This window comes from Meles meles, chromosome 12 (genome assembly GCF_922984935.1).
Source record: "Meles meles chromosome 12, mMelMel3.1 paternal haplotype, whole genome shotgun sequence".
Classification (NCBI taxonomy): Eukaryota; Metazoa; Chordata; class Mammalia; order Carnivora; family Mustelidae; genus Meles; species Meles meles.
The window spans coordinates 19,210,940-19,231,624 of record NC_060077.1 but is presented as its reverse complement, the minus strand read 5'-3'; the positions used below and the strand labels follow the sequence as shown (position 1 = coordinate 19,231,624).

Sequence of the window (20,685 nt, the reverse complement as noted above, 5' to 3'; positions counted from 1 at the left end):
GGAGCGGCTCTGGATTCTGTTCTCTTCCTCAGTAACAGCTGTAACAACACCTCTACAGAGTGTTGAAGTTTATTCTAACACTTACATTACTTGTGACATATCTAAATCCTGTAGATGCTTCTTTCAGCTTTCTTTTGGTGAGTATATTTCATTTTTGCCTTTAGAATGTGGCCCTTAGTCCTGAGGTATGATCCCAATTTCTGTGATACGGACCTTCTCTGTCTCCAACAGCAAGCTCAAGCTTCTCTAACTAGAAGGACTTGAACTCCAAATTCTTCCTCATCGCACTAGGCAGCTGCCAGAATCAGTACTGAACGCTACAGATTTCTGGCTGTTCATTTTCCTTTATGTTGTTTGTGTTCCTGCTGGCCCTGCACAGGCATGATTTAGGGGTCACTGAATAGTTTGAGGGGAATGGGCTCGCAGAGGTTAGGGATCCTCTTGCCTTGGATCGTCACTCTCTGAGAGCACTCTCCTCAATTTCTACAATGTCCATCATCACCAAACGCCGACTTCTAACCCCACAATCCAGCAAGACCACCACTTCCTGCTTGGACTCCATCTCTTGTACAAGTGAGCCGGGCAGACTTCTAAGGGAGAAAAAAGAGGAATTTGGTTAAATGTAGTGCTTGCTATTGTGTTTCCCTCCTTTCAAGGTACAGATCACATGCTGTCCACTTTCTCTCTACCCTGTAGCGTAGGTTGAATCACACAGGGCATACTCACGGGAGGCTTTATGAAGTGGTTCAAGGTGCCAATTTCCACCATGAGGCATGGCTCCTTTTCGCATTGCTGATGCTACCAGGTCAGGAGGGCAGTGTTGGGGAGATATGGGGAAGTGGTGCCCCACAGTGTCTCCGAGAGCCCTGGCAGTGATATAGCTGAGTGGCTGAGAGCCTCCATGATCTTTCCCATGCTCTGCAGGGCGAGTCCGCCATGGTGACCAATCACAGGGAAGGGAGATAGACAGCATTCGGGTTGATGCAGTTAGGGCTTAGTAAAGAACAGTCCCCCTCAGAGACAGAGACCAGACTCATTATCACGAAATCCCCTGAGTCTGATCAGACCCACCCAACTACCAATGACCATCAGAACAAGTGACCCTGACCAAAAGGATTGTGCCCTCCAGACATAAGGGGCACAATCCTCTGACATAGAGGGTGGAGGTTTCAAGAGCTTTTATGGGACGTGAGGAGCCCAGTGCCTTTGGAGTCAAGTTGAAACAATAGCAGTGAGCGTGTAGGTGGCGCATACTCTGGGCCCGTGCACTGTTACGAGCACTGTACCCACACATCAGTTCCATTTAATCTCGCGGCTTGATGGAGTTGGCGGTATTGATGATTTACTGTATGTTGGAAGTCGTGATGTCTCTGGAGCTGGCTTGTGATGCAGATTTCCCTGATGGGCCGCTCTCTTCCGGTGGTGATTTGGGGACCCAGGCATGTCCATCTCCTGGTTTCACCAGTTCTATTCTGTGGCTCCTGAGGTTGCCCGCAGGGATCACCTCCTTCCCAGACAACCAGGGGACCTTGCAGGATCACATGGGGAGTCTTCGGTGGGCTCGCCTGGGCATGGCACGCTTCGCTTCTGCCTGTGTTCCAGCAGGAGTTGACCGCAGGGCCACGTCTTACTGAAACAGAAGTCTGGAAACCGAGCACAGCTCTCTGATCAGGAGTAAAAAATAATCGTGATGATGTTTTAGTTCCTAGCCGTTGCTGCCAACAGGCGCTGTATTATGTCTGTTTTATAGATAAACTAAATAAGAGACTATCGTCCAAGGTCCCATGTCATTAACTGGCAGATCTGGGACTTGAACCTGGGCAGGGAGGCTCTAGTGTCCACTTTCTTATCTCCATCCTATTCTGCCTCTGCCTTGTTTGCATTTTAGCATGATACAACTGGCCATCTTGGTTGTAAGGCCAAGACCTGGTACCCTGCCATAGCCAAATCAGGGCTGAGCGGGAGCGTGGCTGGGGGAATAGGGAAGGATGGGACATCAGTTCTTTGAGTCAGACCCTGAACACACCTTTCTTCGGCAATATGTCACCTTTAAATTAGCCATCCTGGTAGAATTTCACTTCCAAGCCAGGCTGTGTAGACGTCTTGAAGCCCTTTATCACAGCGTGTTACTAAGAGCAGACTCGTCTCTGCCTTTGCACATGGGCTACAAGGAAGTGTGAGCGTGAGTCTGCTTTCAGCACCTCAAACCTTAACTTCCTCACGTGCAGAGTGGGGGCATGCTGGGACCCCAGGCCTGCACGAAGATCCCATGATGGAAAGGACACAGTGAGGAGAAGTGTGTGGCATGCAGAGAATCCTCAGGGGACAGCCCCCCCCGCCCCCGGAATTGCAAACTTTGGGGGAGCTACTGCAAGGTCGTGCAGTCTGTGGGCCTTGGAGATGTCCTCCTGGCAGTTAGAAATACGTTCCTTTCCCAGTGAAATGCTACGTTCAAAAGGAGGATGTGGGGAAGTGTGTACAGACGTGGAGGAAAGGGTGGTGGGCAGCAAAGGCCATTCTGCTGTCCCTGGGAGACTCCAGCATGACCGGGCCCATGGCCACGGCCCCGGCATGGCTTGGACTGGCTGCTCACGACACACAGCACATTCAGACTGGCCATGGCACGGCAGTCGCTCAGCTCTGTCCCCTCCCACGGGGTGGGATTATGGGTGACGTGTGGTCCACACTTATCTTCTCTCAAGTCCATGAGCAGAGGGAGGGAGGGAGGGAGGGAGGGAGGGGAAAGCAGCAAGGAGGGGAGAAAGGAGGGAGGGAGGGAGCTCTCTCCTCTGCCCAAGGCTGGGCTCTCCTTGATGCGTCCTGAGCCAGTCCCATGGCCCTGGGTAATTACGTCTACGCTGGCAGACTGGGAACAGGATGCAGGTGGTCCCAGAGGGCGGACGGACGCCCAGGTGAGCCGTGGGGCTGTGGTGCATGCCGGGAGCTGCTGCCCTCCTGCTGCCCTGCCCTGCCCTCCCGTGTGGAGGTGTGGCGTGCCCTCTCGCCTCCCGTCCTGGAGACTTGACCCAGAGTGCTTTCCAGGTGAGAGCAGTGAGCTTCTTGGCCACTCACCTGCCAGAGGGTCCTGCCCTGACAGTGCTGTCTTCTGTGCCCCCAGGCCCTCCAGCGCCCCCACAAGATGTCACCATCCATGCTGGGGCCACCCCTGCTACCATCCATGTCTCCTGGAAGCCACCCGCCCTGACGACCTCTGGGCTGTCCAATGGGGCCAACGTGTCTGGCTACGGCGTGTATGCAAAAGGGCAAAGGGTGAGTTCTGGTTGCGGGGTCGCATGGGGACTGCCAGGGACGGAACCGCACCTGCTCCTGGAGGGCTGAGCACGAGGTGGGGGCGCGTCCCTCTCTTCCCCATCAAGATCCACCAGTACATCCTGAACAGCACCTGCAGCGGCCCCCGGGGCCCCCACGGATGGCCCCATTCTCTTCTGCAGCTCCTCCTTTCCAGAATTCTCTCTGCCCAGCTCCCACGGTCATTGCCTGACCTTCCGTGGGCAGTGCCTGTTCTCCCCTCAGCGCTGATAACTCACCTCTGGGCCCCGCAACATCAGGCCTCCCTCAGTGATGACGGGCTCACAAACTCCACCAGCTGTTGTTGAAAGTCGATACTACCAGCCAGAGGTGCAGGGGGACATCTGCACATCCACGCACAGCCGGCCTGGCTTCCAGAGTACCTGTGTCCTTAATGCCCGCCGTAGGGACCCCGTAAGGGCCCCAGCCTTGTCCCGGCACATGGTACACACACGGGCTTAAGGAAGCCTCTGTCCATCTCCCACCCCCATCCTGTTCCCCCAGAGGACCCAGGGCTGATGCATCAGATGCAGGTGCCTCTCTGAGCTCCTCCTGCCTGGTGCTCCAGAACTGCCACCCTCAGGGACGTTGTCCCTTCGCTCCCCCTCTCTCCCCAGGACTCCCCTGTGCCCCCCTCCTCCCCAGGACTCCTTTGTGCTCCCGTTCCTTCCCTAGGATTCTCCTGTGCTCCCCTCTCACCCCAGGATTCCCATGTGCCCCCTCCTCCCTAGGACTCCCCTGTGCTCCCCTCCTTCCCCAGGATTCCCCTGTGCTCCGCTCTCCCCCCGAGGACTCCCTTGTGCTCCCCCGACTCCCCTGTGCTCCCCCTCCTCCCCTAGGACTCCCCTGTGCTCCCCTCTCCCCCCAGGATTCCCTTGTGCCCCCCTCCTCTCCCAGGACTCCCTGTGCTCCCCTCTCCCCCCAGGACTCCCCTGTGCTCCCCCCCTGGGATTCCGCTGTGCTCCCCTCCTCCCCCAGGACTCCCCTGTGCTTCCCCTCCTCCCCCAGGACTCCCTGTGCTCCTCCTCTATGGGGAAGCCCACAGGCAGGCTATGCTCCTGCAGAAGTGTGTCCTCTCTGACAGCAGGAAGCCCATTTTGGCCTCTGCCTGGCCCCCTCTCCCCTCATCCAACTGGCAGTTTATACCTGGTTTCTGATGCCTCTGAGGCCCCCACACCTATATCTGGATTGGACCTGAACAGGGAATGAAAGGCTTTGCCCCCGTTGGGGCCCAAGAACCTCCACCAACTGCGAGGGGGTGGGGTCTGTGGCAGTCTCCAGCCCGCACACCTCTCAGAGGCTTCCCATGTCAGGCATGCAGTTGAGCTGGGCATGGATCGGGCCCCAGCGCCTGGGCACGGGTGGCTGTCTGGGGGCTGGCCCCCATCTGGCAGGGTGCAGGGGGAGAGGCCACGGGCAGGCAGGCCGCCTATGATAGGCATTCTTTGTGCACAGGTGGCTGAGGTCATCTCCCCCATGGCGGACAGCATAGCTGTGGAGATCATGCGGCTGCGGAGCCTGGAAGCCAAGGGCGTGACCGTGCGGACCCTCTCTGCCCAGGGCGAGTCCATGGACTCTGCCCCTGCTGCCATTCCCCCCGACCTCCTGGTGCCTCCAACCCCCCACCTGAGAACTGCTCCCACACCGAAGCCCTTAGCAAGTGCCGGAGCCCCTGATACCAAAGATGAACACCTGGGTCCCCACGTCGCCATGGACGGGGCCTGGGAGCAGGGTGGGGCCCCGGCCCCAACCCATGGGCACATGCTGGAGCCGCCCAGCCTGCAGGGTTCAGGCCCGGGGAGGCGGTCCCCCTCGCCCAGCCGGATCCTCCCACAGCCACAGGGCACCCCGGTTTCCACGTCTGTCGCGAAGGCCATGGCCCGGGAAGCCGCGCAGAGAGTGGCCGAGAGCAGCAGGGTAAGGCCGGGCTTCTTCTTGCTGGTTCCACCACCCCTCACCCATCCCCACCCGCCAATCTGGAGGAGCAGCGCTGGCGCGCGCGGGGACCTGGCAGGGGGATGTCACACGTGAGAGCCCATGACCCAGGCTCTGGTCTGTGTTGAGGGTCTGAAAGGTGCCTTCTGCAGTCGGCTCGGGGACCTTCTTCCTGAACGAAGCTCACGTCCTGGTTCTGTGTGCTTCAGAGCCGCAGCTGTGTGTGCGTGCACGTCTGTACGTTGTGTGTACGTGTGTACGCGCGCGTGTGTGTGTACATGTGTGCACGTGTGTGCATGCATCTCTCCATTTGTGCTCTCCTACACGTGTGCAGGTGGACATGCTTGCACACACACACACACACACATATAGACGGCCGTGTGCATATGCACATATCCTACATGCCGAAGTGCACCTATAAAAATACACTCACGTGCCTGGTACCCGGATCTCTTTGGGCCATGGGGCCGGAGCATTTGGATTGTTGGTGGGGCTGTCTTCCCGACTAGACTTGGGGTGAGACCTGGTGTCGTAGGAAACACCTGGGAAGTGGTGCCCCGTCCAGGCGCAGGAGAGTGGGGTCTGGAACTGGGCTGGATGGCGTACCCCTGCCCCCAACCCAGGACAAAGCCCTGTCTTGTCCTCGGGCGTGTTGGCTTACCAGGGTGCCCGGCATGTCTGCTTCGGCCTGCGGTCAGGGCTGCGGCCAAGGCGATGGCGGTGGTCCGCGTCCCGCTTGGCTCCGCCCATCCAGCCGCAGGTTCCCTCCAGGGAGTCCCGGGGCATCCACTCTGAGATGTAGACATCTGTGCTGATGCCTGGGGGTCCCATGGTCTGGGTCAGCCTGGCCCTGGGCTGGGGACCAGGTCAGGGCCCTCAGGAAGGGCGCAGAGCCTAAAGGTCAGAGCTGGGTGACCCAGGCCACATGCAGGACACACACAGGCCACATGGGGGCAGGGGGGATGTGAGAGGTAGTGACAGCTGTCGGTCCTCTTGAAACACCGGAAACCCAGGCTGTGTGTGAGCTCCCCCAGGTGGTTCAGTGTGAGCCACAAATACTTAAAAAAACAATTCAACACTCATTGTGACCCTGGACGAGAAGAAGTGTTTCCAATATACACCTTTATCCTGGGCCCTACCCAGCTGTGCTCTCATGAGGCAGAAGCCCGGCCCCTGATGGTGGTGCTTAATGCTTTTGATGAAGCTCTGTGGGCAGGAAGGGCCTGGTGGTGGGGGGCAGGTGTCCCTCTGCTCCTTGGGATGCAGCCGCACCTCCTGCAGCCCTAATACCCCCAGGCGGGGTCCCGAGAGCCAGCTGGAGCCAGGCCGGGGAACGCTCGCTCCCATGCCAGCTCACCTTTTGGGAGGCAAGGAGAAAGCAAACCTCTGAATGTTGTTCTTCAAGAAAGCGTTGATTGATCAGACCAATAGTCGGATGGAGAGAGAACTTTCCATTGGTATCCCTAGGTTTCCTCTAGCAAAGACGGGAAGTGGTTCTGGTAAAGGACAGGGGACAGTGCACTGAGGCCAATGCTTGGCCACTGGACACAGGTCCCTGCCTGTGGTGGCTCCCAGAGGGCCCCGGGGGCTGGGTGAAGGAGAGAACGAGCCTGGAAGACATAGGGACCTGGATGCCCTATGCCACTCACTAGCCCCTCCTGACTGCTCCTTTCCTTCTCCTTCCAAGTTAGAGAAAAGGAGCATCTTCCTGGAGAGGGGTGGTGGGCAGTACACGAACTCCGACGAGGAGGACAGCTATGAGTCCCCAGACATCAAGAGGAGAGGTGCGTCGGTGGATGACTTTCTGAAAGGCTCGGAGCTTGGCAAGCAGGTGAGTGTGAGTGGTGTCCCCGCGGGCTTGCCCTGGCCTCAGCCAGAGCTCCTGAGACTGACCTCCTACAGGAGCAGTTCCAGAAGCCTATATGGGAGGCCCCCACCCTCCCCAACCACCCTGTGCTGGCATCTGGTCGCGGGGACAATCGGGTGGGTCAGGTAAACCTACAGGTGACCACCTGGTCGACTGAGGAGAAACCCACCATTGGTTCACCCGCTTTCCTTAATCAAACCAGTGTTGTGGGGCATCTGGTTTGTGCCAGGCATCACAGCGGGGCGGAAACACGAGGATCCACATCCTATGCCTACAGCTCGAGCTGCCAGTGCTCCCCTCCCTGCCCAGGCCCCTATGCAGCAGCTGTGTCCCGCCTACCTTGTGGCTCCAGGCTCAGATCACATGTACCCTAATGGAAGCACCCTGATTGTCTGGACAAGAGACGGGAAGGCCTGGAGAGTCGGGCAGTGTGGTCACATCAGGGCATGAAGACATGGCAGATAGCGGCACCCACGAGGCAGGGCAGCACTGTGGCCTCAGGGGCCTCGGACTCCCACACTCGGGGTCACGTCCTGGCCCCTCTGCCACCCAGCTGTAGCTCTGCATGCAGACTTCCCAGCTCGTCCAGCCAGCCGGCTCTTTGTCTGCAAGATTAAAATCGTTCTACTTGCACTCATTTGAACACAAGACACAGAATGCCCCCTAATAATGACGAAGGTGATGAAGGCATTTCCCCACCCGTGATAGTGGGAAGCCTCAGGAGGACGGATGTTGCCAGGCTGATTCAGCTGTGCAGTGTGCTGGGGCTCTGGCTTCTGGATCATCCATACTTTCAGCCTTCCTCTCATGGCTACAAAGTTGCTGCCGTAGCTCCAGTAATCGCATCCTTATGTGATAGTTCCCCAAGAAGGAAGGAAAGGACGGATAAAAAAAAGTCTTGGGACTTTTTTGAGAGAAAAAGTCCTTTCCAGAAGCTCCATCAGACTGGCTCCTCCCTCTCACTGGGCTGACTGGTGCCATGCGCCCTGGACGCCTGGGGAAGACCACCTGAAACCAGCCTGCTCTTTGTGTATTTGAAGCCCTTCTTGGAATGTCTTCTACTTGGCCCCCGAGTAAAAGAATTGCCGCTGGAACCGTGCCCTCCCCAAGGCCGCAGAAGCTGATACTGAGAATCCCCAGCCCCTTCTCCCCGCGAGGTATGCCGAGCCTCCTGCCTCCAGCACACCACCAACTTCACGTGGCCAGAAACGCTTACGTGTCTTCATCTGGTCTAGTACCTGAAAACTGGAATTTGGTTTTTTTTTGTTTGTTTGTTTTTTAAGATTTTATTTTAGAGTGAGAGAACACAAGCAGGGGGTTAGCAGAAGGAATGACAGAGAGAGAGATGCAGGCTTCCTGCTGAGTAGGGAGCCTGACAAAGGGCTCAGTCCCAGGACCCAGGGAACATGACCTGAGTCAAAGGCAGACGCTTAATGACTGAATGCCCCAGGCGCCCCTGGAGTATTTAATAAATGTGCCCTGAGCTGCTATTAAATGCATTTGCCTCGTCGCCCACCTGGAAAATAAAACACCGTTCTTAATCAGCATCATCCAGCAAGGACAGAACGCGGTGGTCCGTCTGACCTACCCGGCGTGCGGAGGGCTTCTGGCTGCATCACATATCTCGCTGCAAACATTTGAGCTGGTGAATGTGGGAGTAGCAGTCCCCTGGTGTCACCGTGCGCAGCCAGGGCTGGCCGTGTCCGTGTGCACAGGCATGTCACCATCTCCATCAGAGGTCAGCATGAGCCCAGCCCGTGCGGGGGGCCTGCCTCCTGCCCAGCCAGTCTCTTCTGTAGACAATGCAGGGTGCGTGAGCGTGCTGGGCGACATGGTATTTGCAAAAAGCGTAAATACCTGTACGTGGTGCACGTGCACGCTCTTTCCCACCCCACGGCTCTCCGTTGCACTCGTGCAGCGTGCCTGAGCCCTGCTGCCCCAGAGCCTGCCAGGGTCTCTGCCTATCACCGCTGGCTCAGAGCTAGCCTACCTGGGTTGGCTATCCCCGCCCTCCTGGCTCCCTAAGCTTGACAGGATGGGGATGTTGGGGCCTTCCTCAGCACGTGCGCACACACACACACACACGCATGCACACGCACACATGCACATCATGGGGGGGGCTTGCGAGCAGCGGAGCAGGGGGAGGGGGGCCCCCATGCTGCGGCCCCACAGCATCCCCTTTCTCGGCCCCCAGCCGCATTGCTGCCACGGAGACGAGTACCACACAGAGAGCAGCCGGGGCTCTGACCTCTCGGACATCATGGAGGAGGATGAGGAGGAGCTCTACTCTGAGATGCAGCTGGAGGACGGGGGCAGGAGGAGGCCCAGCGGTACCTCCCACAACGCCCTCAAGGTCAGTGGCCCCCAGTCCCTGGCTCCCACCCCGCGGCCTGGTGCTGCCCTTCCCTGTCCCTCTGCTGGGGCTGCGAGCAGCTCTGGGAGGCATCGCCCGGCTGTGCAGAGCCTGTGGATTTGGGTCTGCTTCCTCCTTGTTGTGGAGTTTGTGTTGGGAAATTTCTCCAACCTCCTGTCCTGCTCTTGCCCCACAAGCCCGGGAGGAAGGGCGTGGGAGAGTCTGTTTGGGACCCTTGGGGTGCCCAGCTTGGTGCCAGGAACTGAGTGGGAAAGAACAGAAGGGGAAGACCACCCTCCCCCGCGGGCCCCAAGCTCTGATCTGGAGCCGCACTAGGGGCCCAGGATGGGTGTGGCCAGCAGGGGTTAGGGCAGATTCGATGCGGGGAAGAAGCTGGGGTGATCTGTGTGCCGGGGGCATGGAAGCTAGAGGGGGTGGGGTGTCACGGGCAACACAGGGTCCACATGCAGGCCCCTTTGCAAACGCATCCCCCAGAACCCCACATCCTCTGATGGGCTTGATGGGGGTCACCTTTATGGAACCGGAGCTTGAAGCCTCCAAAGACCCAAGCAGAAGAAGGCTTACCTGCTTGTGTGCGTCCACATGCTGCCCGTGTGCCCAGGCCTTCGCTCCCACAGCGGGAGCTCCCGCCTCTGCACCGGGCCCTGCACTGGGCTGGTTGAGTTGTGTGGCCGCCATCCGCCAGCCTTTCCCACCCCAGAGGGAGACAGGCCAAGGGCTGGACGGCTGCTAGGACCCTTGTGGGCTTTGCACATGAAAAAGGCCACGAAGAGGAAAATTCCTCTGGGGTTATAGCACCCCACCATGGAATTTCTCTAGGACACATAGGCATGCATTTTGATGGTGGAGACAAGGCAGCATCCAGCTCTGGGTGCCGACTCACTGGCAGGCACAGTCAGGACTGACACAGACAGGACTCAGATGTTGTCCTGGCAAAGAGCCCCCGACAGGGTCTTGGAGATGCTCTGTCACCAAAGCACCTGCTGGAGTCCTGTGCAAATTCTGCCTTTTGGCAGCTCCTGCCATTCCTGGGGGCTCCTCCCCCGCCTCCTGCCAGCTCCCAAGGCACCACTGGCGGGCTGGACTCACAGTAACCTTCCTTGAGGGACGCAGAGCCAAGGCCTCCCCCGGGTCCAGTCTGACACCCACCCCCTGGACTCCCCACTTTGCCTGCAGGTGCTCACAGATGGGCTGGGCAGAGCCTGGATCTGGTTTCCATGATGCTGCTTCTTCTGATGGAGAAAGCTCCTGGGGAGGCACTTCCTGCAAATAGTTTAGCAAAGAAGCAGAGTCTGCCTTCTCTCCCAGGCTGGAGGCCCGGAGAGCAGCAAGCTTGGTAGAAAAGCCAGGGCTGGGGGGCCGCCTGGGGGAGGCTGCCTGGGAGCTGACAGCCAGCAGAGTGACGCACGTGGCTTTGCCCACAGTGCTGTTCCTTTTTTTTTTTTTTTTAATCAGAAGCTTTTATGGGCCGGTCTGGACTTTTATGGGCCGATCTGAGTTCTTTAGAAAGTCCGGCAGTTTGGGATTCTGGGATCACTGGGCTCAGCTTCTTGCCCACGACAATTCCATAGGGCTGAGCCAGCTTCCCCCACATTAGCCCTGCCCTGGGAGCCCCCAGATTGGATTACTTCTTCAAGCTCACAAACACACGGGGTGTCAGGTTAGCAAAGCAGAGGGGTTGGGTCAGCGGCTGGCACTGAGCTCCTGCCCATGCGCCCCCAGCTCCCTAAACGCACCAGGGTCCCCAGCTGGCAGGAGCCCCACACAGCCACACAGCCCGGGGAGGAAGGGCCTTGTGTGGCGAGGCAATAGGGGTGCGCTCCCTGCTCAGCCGGCATGAAGGATGGGCTCTGGGATGCCCCAGCAGAGAGAACCTGCGAGGCCACGGCCAGGGGGTGCACGGTGGCTAGGCACCTCCAGCTTGGGGCAGGTTCGGGGAGGGCGCTGTGCCGGGTGGGTGCCATGCCAGGCGGGCTCAGGATGGTGGGACTCGGCTCCCTGCACGCCCTGGGCCAGGATCCGGAGAGGCAGGCCGACTAGGTCCTCTGCAGACGCAGGCAGAGTTCGGCTGTGCACAGCGCACGGCCGGGAACCAGAAGGCGCCCAAGGGCCAAGGGCCAAGGTCCTGGCTGTCATAGGGGTGCAACCCTTAGCACAGCGCAGCTGGAGGCGGGGAGGACAGAGGGGACCCCCTAGTGGGCGGGGCCTCCGTGGTGCCCGCCTCCGCCGCCCCGCCCCTGCCCCTCCCCAGCGGCAGTCTTCTGAGCTCCTGGGGTGCAGGTCTCTCAGGGCCGAGCGCCCCCTGCTGCTCGCTGTCCCCAGAGGCACCCTGCGGCCCGCCTGCCCTCCACTCTGCGTGCCACCCGCTCCAGGCGAGGCCAGGGCGCGCGCCTCCCCCTGCCCGGCGCCAGGCACCATCTGCTAACCTTGTGTTCTCATTTCAGAGCCCGGCCAGAGCATGCCTTTCGCCCCCACGAGTACACGCATGCTTGCTGCCCCTCATGGCCTCTGAGACTAATTCTGTCTGTTTTCTTTCCTCCCGCCATGTCACCTGGGTCCCACCCCGTTTTAACACACCATCCCCTTCAGGAGTGCTCTCAGAATAGTGGCTCTGAGGGGGCCTTCCTGGAGCGGCCCGAGCACCCCCACCTGACCCAGCATAGTTCCAGGCTGTTCAGTATTCCCGAAGTAGCCGAGGAGGGAGAGCACCTGGAGGTCTTGCACAAGCAGGGCTTAGGGTACTCAGCCAGGGCCCAGGCCCCACCGGCCTCCCGGCTCCCAGCCAAGCCCAGGGGCCCAGGGGGCGGCCCCCATGCCGAGGACTTCGCTCTGGAAGACAGAGGCTGCTGGTCCAGCCGCGCGGCCAGCAGGAGCCCGGACAGTGGCCTGGACTGTGGGAGTGAGGAGGAGGAGCTACGTCTTAGCTTCAGGAGCTCGGCCAAGTGCAGCCCGGGCCCTGGGCACTGCCCCCATAGGAGAAGCCTGAGGCCGCTGCTGGCCCGGCGGCGGACGCTGACCCGGCAGAGCAGCATCGAGGAGGACTTTGGGGAGCAAGTGGACCCCAGCGCCGTCCTCAGGAGCCATGATGCCCACCCGAGCCCAGAGAGATCCGCCCCCAGGAAGTATGGCCGGGAGGAGCCCCTGGGGCACCAGGGCCCACGGGATGTCTGGAAGAAAAGCATAAACATGCCTGACAGTAGGGCCACTGCCCCAGAGTCACCTCCCCGGGTGACAGCAGGCCCTGTGGTGTGTGAAGTCCACTTCCTTCTCACATCTGCTTGCCAAACCAATCCATTTTCATTCTTTTCCCTGATTTTTTTTTCTGTTGGTGTCCATCCCTGGGGAGTGTCTCTGCTGGCTGTCTTTCATTTCCATGCATTTTGATTTCAGTGCCATTGCTTCCCAATCTTTGACCATGCTGACGACCCCTTTCCTTTGCTTTAGAATACTGACCCCCACCCCACAGAATCAGCGACGATTATGGCTGCTTTAATTAAAGGACAACTGAATCTAAATTTTAATTAAGGGTTAGCTGAACTACGATGATCCAAAAGTTTGGCAACATGTGTTTTTTTCCAAATGAACCCTCGGGGACTTTCACGACCGCCACCCGCACCGCGGAGGGTGTTTTCTGATTGTGGCCATGGGTTTGGATCTTCATCCATAACTGGAAAAAAAAAACAAAACCGAATGAGGAACAATTATCAAAGGTCCATTTTTATATGTTGTTTCCAAAGTGGCTTTTGTTTTGTTTTTCCTTCCCCTTTCTTTCCGGGGGAAGTTTTCAGAACGAGTTTTCCATCATCAGCTCTAGACGCATACCCCCACCTTGTGTTCCAGGCTTGTTGGCAGGTTAAGAGTAGGGGATCCCTCCAAGGCATCATTCATCTCTATATTGTGTGCCCTTTCCAAAACATTTGCTCCTGTCATGCTGAACTTTTTCATGAAAACACAGGTGAGCCGCCACCGGGCACGCCAGGCCTGGGGTCTGAGCCTGCCCAGTCGTGTTCTGTGCACACAAGGGCACCGATCTGGAGCCCGCTGAGTCGCCCACCATCCGTGGCCCACATCCTGTCCTCTACCTGTGACAAGCCATCTAACTACTGGGCCTCCCCGACCACTGTTCATTCCCTGTGTCCCCAAGAGCTTCCCGACTCCCGCTGCTTCCCAGTGAGCCAGAGGTTTCGCTATGATTCTCTCGTATGATTCTGACCTGTAGTGCAAATTAGAAGCACACCCGTCCAAAAAGGAGAACCATCCAAGGCATCCCTGAGAAGTCATTGGTGTCTTCGGATTAGGGCCAAGATGTTGCCGTGAGTTTCAGAGCTGGGAACGCACAGAAACTTTGTCTGAGTTTCCGGTAACCTCACACACAGCTGTGTCCAGGCGGGGTGTTTGGAAGCACAGCAAACGCCCCCTACCCCCCACGTCCGTGAGCACTGCAGGGGCAGGCTGTCCTGAGACTAGCTGAGGGCTGGATGCGGTCTGAGGGGCCGGAGCTGGGACGAGCTGGGTTGGAGCCACTCTCACTCTGGTTCCAAGACCTTGGCTTCAGCAGCGGGAGCGGCAGAGGAGTCCCTCCTCGCCCCCGCTCCCCTCTGTGTGCGGAGAAACAGCTCTGGTGCGGAAGACGGGCTGGCTGGGGCGAGCAGCCTTTTCTCTCCTCCAGGTTATTCAGCTAACCTTTCAGTTAAAAGCTAAGTTTAGTTGCCTTTAGAGCTTCTGCTTCTGAGTTGATTTGATTTGGCTGACTTAGTTCTTGTGTTCCCCAAGGCTGGCAGGACTTACGACTCTGCTGTTGTGTCTTCAGATTTTAGGAAACCCGATGTCTGCAGGACGGGCGGACAGGGTGGATCACGTGGGCCGAAGGTTCTCCCACGGCAGTGCTGGTCCTCAGCGGTCCCGGCCGAGGATGGTCCCGTCCATCGGTTAGTGGGCCTGACACCTTGCTCTCTCTTGGGACCCCAGAGCACATGGCCACTCCATCTGTGATCAGGATGCGTTTGCAAACTCAGTAGGAGTAGCATTTCTAACCACGTACAGAAAACTCTCTGTTACTTACGGCAAAAAGAAGGCAGAAAGAGACATAAGAGAAATGAAACCTATTTGTAAGTGTTCTCAAATATCGTATTGGCTTTTAATGTCAGTCTTCTCCCTACCAATTTGTTTTCTTTCCTGGAAGGCCAAACCACACAAGGCCTGGAGAGATTGTAGTGTGAGGCCTCTCACATCCCAGCTTGTGTTGTCGTGAGAGGTTTGCGGCCAAAGAAGCAGGAGCCGCAGCTCAACTCCAAATACTTAAATAAACCTGAGTAACAGAGAGTTCTCTGTGTGTGTAAAGCGTCCCAGCAGCCGGGGCTCAAAGTGACGGGGAACCCCACAAGGCCTGATGTGGCCTCCAGAGCACGGGCCACCCTCGTCCACGTGCTCCCCTCCTCGCTCGGGAGCCCTCCTCCGGCCCCCTGAGCCCATTCCCTTCATTCTTTTTTCAATTGAGCCTCTCATGCGGAAAGCTGTCATTTTAGTCCCCATGACTGACCCTACGGGGAAGGGGGCAGTGGTTGGAGGTCAGAAGGGGCGGCTTCAACTGTTCGTTCCACTGGAATGAATCATGGCAAAAACGATTCCAAAAAGTATTTGCACAAGATAATGGAACTTGGGAATCAACCCAGAGAAACTGGCGTTTTGTGGAAGTGCACGTGCATATGAACGCAGGCAGGGAGAGCTGTGAAGGGAGCCGGCGAAGCGAGCAGGTGCAGCGGGGCCTGGCTCAGGGGCCTCCAGACACCGGCACACAGCTGACGTTCAGGGGACAGTCGCCTCCCTTCACATCAACTAACAAGACAGACAGACGTGATGACGCAAAACAGATCCTGTAAAATACTTTCCTTCTTCCAGACTTTTCTTCCCTTTTGAGTCCAAACAACAGGGGGAAAATCTTCTCTTCTACCTCTATGGTTTTAGAATGTTTTTACTGATTAGTAAAAGTGTCATAGAATACTCAAGACCCTTAAAAAAAAAAAAAAGGTTTTTCAATTCATTGAAAAATGACAAAGAATGCAGCACAGTCCCACTGGTGAACGCCGGTCCCGCCTGTTCCAGATCAGCAGGCAGGCTTACGTCACACAGCCTGGGTAGTCTCGGCGGCTCTGGACCCGGTGCCCCCACAGTCATGTGATCTGTGTGTCACCCCCCCGTGACAGCGACTAAGCCTGACGGGGTGATCCTGGTGTAGCAGGTGCACGGCTCGTGGGGGACTGGCCGTCTTCAGAAGCGAGGTGGAGTGGGGCTGGTGTGCGGGCCAGGACTCAGTCATCTCTGCTGGGGGAGCTGGTTTCTGGGGCTTCACTGGACTGTCGCTGTCATGTGGCGAGACCACAGCCTGGCACATGGCGGGAACTGCGGCTGTGCTCACCGGGGAGCGTTGGGGGCAAGGGGCTGGGGTTCTGCAGAGGCTCCATCCCCGGGCTCCTGGGAATGGCTGCGGGAGGGACTGCAAATGGCCCGGTGGGTGTGGAGGCAAAGGGGAGACATGGGCGCCTTCTGGTCCTCCCTGCTGACCCCAACCTCTGGAGCCCCTGATGGCCCTTTGATTGGGTGTGTCTTACCATAAAGAAATCGAAAGTTGGCACGCGTGTTTTCATCTTAGTAAAACCCTAGCTAAATTAGCAGAAAGAGAATAATGCTAACATTTTAACCAAAAAAAAAGGGGTCTTAATATAACTTTTAAAAGGTGCCAAATAAATCCGTGATGGATTTGGTTTAATTGGACCCAATTTCTTATCATGTAGTGATGGAAGAAAGCACATACGAACATGATTAATATCAAAGGCTTTGATTCATACACAGAAGCACCTGAGGTTCAAAGGACAGAAATGAAGCGTGCTCAGTGGAGCCCAGCGACCCCCGGGAATGGCCAGGGGTGTGCCAGCAGACTTGGTGCCCCTTGTTCTGATTTAGTTCCACTTGTCTTGTGCAAATAGCAGTGATTGTTTTAGGAACCTGCTCCATTCCAGAAGCATTCCTTTTTTTTTTTTTCCCAGAGGAACCTAATTCTGTAAACCATATACTCCCTAAATATATTTTTATTTATCATTATTTGAGAGAGAGAGAGGGAGGGGGGCAGTGCATGAGCAGGAGGGGCAGAGGGAGAGGCAGAGAGAATCTTAAGCAGGCTCCACGCCCAGCACAGAGCTCAGCATGGGTCTCGAGCTCACGACCCTGAGGTCACGATTGGCATTAAAATCGAGAGTCAGATACTTAACCAACTGAACCACTCAGGCGCCCCCCGAATATATTTTTAAGAAGCAATGCATTGCAATTGAATAAAAATACCATAATTTTTCATATTCTCTGGGTGTCCTAATTAAGCAAACAGATTTAAAAAGACATAAAAAGAGAAAAAGTATGTGGGTCCAGATGTAGTGAATTCGGGACCCTACAGTCAGCATGAGGAAGGCCTCCCGACGCTGATCCGTGACTCGCAGGAGGAGGGAGCTGGCTACGGTTTCTCACTGGATCGTGCCTGGTCTTTGCTCCACTCGGGAGGATCCCATTCTGACCAGGGAGCTGTGACCTCCCCAGAGGTCCCTTCGGCTCAGGTCATGATCCCGGAGTCCTGGGATCGAGCCCCGCATCCCGCTCCCTGCTCAGTGGGGGAGCCTGCTTCTCCCTCTGCCACTCCCCCTGCTTGTGCTCTCTCTGACAAATAAAATCTTAAAAAAAAAAAACCAAAAAACAATTTTTATAAGCTGGATGGTAGGTGGAGTTTTGTGAAGAAGCATTTGTTGCCACTGAAGTATTGAGGCAAAGTGAGCACCCCAATCTTCCACTCACGTGCAAATGCCTTTTGGTGACCGGGGTGGGGGGCCATCCGCCAGCTCTGCTCTGCAGCGGATGGCCTGTCCCACGCTGGGTTTCCTGACCGCTGCTGCTTTTCTGGCCCATCCGTGTCGATCTGTATCGCACCCGGAGATGTACAGACAGAAGTTCCAGTGCTGCCATTGGGCCATCTTCTAAACCACGTTTCCTACAACAGCACAGGTCTCTAAGTCCGGGAGTCACCTAGCCCTCTGCCTTTGTCCCCCCCTGCTCCCAGACGAGTACAGCGAGCGGGACCGCCTTTCTCCAGACTTCTATGAAGAGTCGGAGACTGACCCAGGTGCCGAAGAGCTCCCGGCCCGGATCTTTGTGGCGCTGTTTGACTATGACCCCCTCACCATGTCCCCGAATCCAGATGCTGCTGAAGAAGAGCTTCCCTTTAAGGAAGGACAGATCATCAAGGTGGGCGCCGGGCGGGGTGGGGGCAGGGAAGGACGGTGCCGTCATCGTGCTGTAGCTCCTGAGCTCGTCCCCAGGGCAGGCCTGTTCTGTTGCATCAGATAGTCAGCCGTAGGACCAGCAGAGAGAAGGCTTGTGAGTCAGAAGCAGGGACCCCTGGAGAGAGCTTGGTGCTCGGCATGGCTACGGACAGGAGCACCGCTAGGGGGAGACTCAAAGTCCTCTCCATGGGGTGGGGTTTCCTCACACACGCAAAGTGGAGCCGAACCCGACCTGTGCCCCCCGCCGGGTGATGGGACCAGCGGGTTGTCCAGACCCTGGGGTGGAAGCCGGTTCCACGGTGTGGCTGCGGGTCTGCAGGGCATGTGTCGGTGACGACAGGCTCTTCCCGCACATTCTGACAACGCATGGGAGACCCAGCACTCACACTGCCTCGGCCTCTCGCCCCGGCTCCAGGTCTATGGTGACAAAGACGCGGACGGCTTCTACCGCGGGGAGACCTGTGCCCGGCTCGGCCTTATCCCTTGTAACATGGTCTCAGAAATCCAAGCCGACGATGAGGAGATGATGGACCAACTTCTGAGACAAGGCTTCCTGCCTCTGAACACGCCTGTGGAGAAAATAGGTAAGAGACCACCCCTGGGTCGCCCCTGCCCCTGCTTGCGGGGCCGCTCCGGCCTCCCCCGGCCTCCCCTGGGTTCCCCCGGCCTCCCCCAGCCTCCCCAGCCTCCCCCAGCCATGCCACCAGCCAGGAGCAGGAGGCAGTGTGGACAGGGTCCAGTCTGTGCAATTGCAAGGGAATCTGAAAACAAACCTGCACTGCAAACCAGGTTATAATAGTCTTACCTGCTTTGGGGACATTTACACGCCCAAATATTTACGAAAACTCAGATGATTTTCTAATGAAAGAGGAAGTGCAGCCTTGCTCACTAAAGGTCTGTCCCACCAGGAAATAGACTGCTTGCCTTCTGGCTGTTTCTGCATGTTGTGTCCCCTAAAACGCGTGCATTTATAATGTGACCCCCACGGTGCTGGTGTCAGGAAGCGAAGCCTCTGGGAGGAGCTGACGTCGTGACCGTGGAGCTCTCAGAGGGGCGTCAGGGCCCTTGCAAAAGAGGCCCCACGGGCCTCCCTCGCCCCCTCTACACCACCCATGAACCAGGACACGGATCCTCCCCAGACCCGACTCTGCGGCATCCCAGTCTTGGACTTCCAGCCCCCGGGGCCGTGAGGAGCGGCTGTGTGCCATGTTCGGGCGGCAGGCACGGACCAGGAAATCGGGGTCAAGGGGCTCACTGTGGGACGTGCCGTGGGCTCACACCTGGACCCCCCATCCTCTCCATGGGGGATGGGCCGTGAGCGTCCGCCCATCCCCAGTGCGGGTCATAGGGTGAGGAGGTCACCACATGCTTTCCATTCGGGTGGACGTTCCTCATCCAAAGAGCAGAAGAGACTGTCCCCCATCGTGTGGATGGAGGACACCCTCCTCCGTTTATCTTGGACCCAGTTTGCAAGCAGCAGTGAGTACACAGCGGAACTATTTTCAGTGAATTTTAGCAGCGTTACAATTACGATCTCTGATTTCGCGCACGTGTGGGGAAAATCGGCGTATTTCAGAGACCTTTGCTTTCTCTACAAAGCTGGAGACAAGATCTGCTTTATGTCATTCGTGTTTTAGGTTTTAATACTTCAAAACATTAGGTTAACGTAGTTGCAAATCAGATTTCAGAGACGAAATGCAGTGGCTTAAAGAATATGCATAATTTTAAGGATAATCGCAAACTCAAGCAGAATGTTTCGACTCTTTGGTGTGAATGAACTCACAGTCTGAAGTCAGAGCCCACGTCTGAGAGCAGAGGCTTCTGGGAATATTCTGCCTGGATCAAGTCCACGAGCCTGAAGCTCTCTGAGCCCAATACCCCCCGACTCCCCTCTGACGCCACCGGGTCAGGCTCCACTCCCCGCCAGGGCTCCGCTAGAAAGCAGTAGCTTGATTCATTACCAAGTAGGTTAAATGTCTGTTTTATTGTTTTTTTCTAATTGTAACTTTTGAGGGAACCGGACTGAGACACCATGGGCCCTTCTAGCACTAGGAAGTCACTGTCACTGCAGGCTGAGCCCGTGCCCCCGTGGCCGGGGCAGGACCCTGTGTCCGCCTTGCAGCCGTCTTCCGACGCCACATGTGGTGAGACAGGAGGAAACGGGGTACGCACCGGAAAAGAAGACAAACTTTTTCCAGTCACGGGTGACATGAAAATCTACTTAGAAAATCTCAGAGGGTCTAGAACAGAAGTTCCTAGAACCAAGGAGGGAGTTAGCAAGGTCAACGGATACAAAAGCAATTGTTTTTCCAAATGTTAGCGTGAAAAATTTGGACTTGATGTTTAAGACATAATGTTATTTACGATGATGTAACGAAGACATTAGAAGGGAGGGGTTGAATGCAGGCGGGCTCTGTGGGGGTGCCACCAAGGCTGAGGACAGATATCCGAGGATTCCCCGAGGAAACAGGCGTCATGTTCTGCACTTTAGGCAGTGAAGACGTCCAACATCCCCAAACTGACAGACGCACCCATAGGCCTCATCCGTGCGGACAGGACGCGCACCCCCCGCCCCTGCCCCAGTTCATGTCTGTGCAGATGGGACCGGCCCCCCAGGTCCATGTCTGTGCAGGGATCCGTGTAGAATCCATGCACTAAGTCAAATGTGTATGAAAAGGCAAAGGGACTCCAGTTGCCCAAGTGATTTTCTGAAAGCTCAGTGGAGGACACCATGGTGTAAGCAGGTTTTACGACCGGACACACAGGGGAGCTGATGGAGACCCGGTGGTGTGGGTGGCCCAGGGCACTACCATCCATGCGACAGGGCAAATCCAGAAACGGACCGACGCCTGCAGTATCCACAGAGTTTCAACCCAGGT

The 20,685-nt window shown here is 57.0% G+C and overlaps 1 protein-coding gene across 9 annotated transcripts in view; it reads left to right on the top strand.

Moving 5' to 3' along the window:
* The window catches only part of RIMBP2 (RIMS binding protein 2), a 208,878-nt gene that overhangs the window by 178,750 nt on the left and 9,443 nt on the right, over positions 1–20,685 (top strand). For 7 of the 9 annotated variants that reach the window (XM_046025597.1, XM_046025600.1, XM_046025599.1 and 4 more), the window contains 8 exons: positions 3,119–3,270; positions 4,765–5,226; positions 6,932–7,075; positions 9,306–9,464; positions 12,075–12,731; positions 14,296–14,413; positions 17,584–17,768; positions 18,222–18,390. In XM_046025597.1, the coding sequence (XP_045881553.1) occupies positions 3,119–3,270; positions 4,765–5,226; positions 6,932–7,075; positions 9,306–9,464; positions 12,075–12,731; positions 14,296–14,413; positions 17,584–17,768; positions 18,222–18,390 (2,046 nt within the window). The remainder of the gene's footprint in view (positions 1–3,118; positions 3,271–4,764; positions 5,227–6,931; positions 7,076–9,305; positions 9,465–12,074; positions 12,732–14,295; positions 14,414–17,583; positions 17,769–18,221; positions 18,391–20,685) is intronic. The other 2 variants (XM_046025601.1, XM_046025602.1) reach the window with 1 other exon arrangement.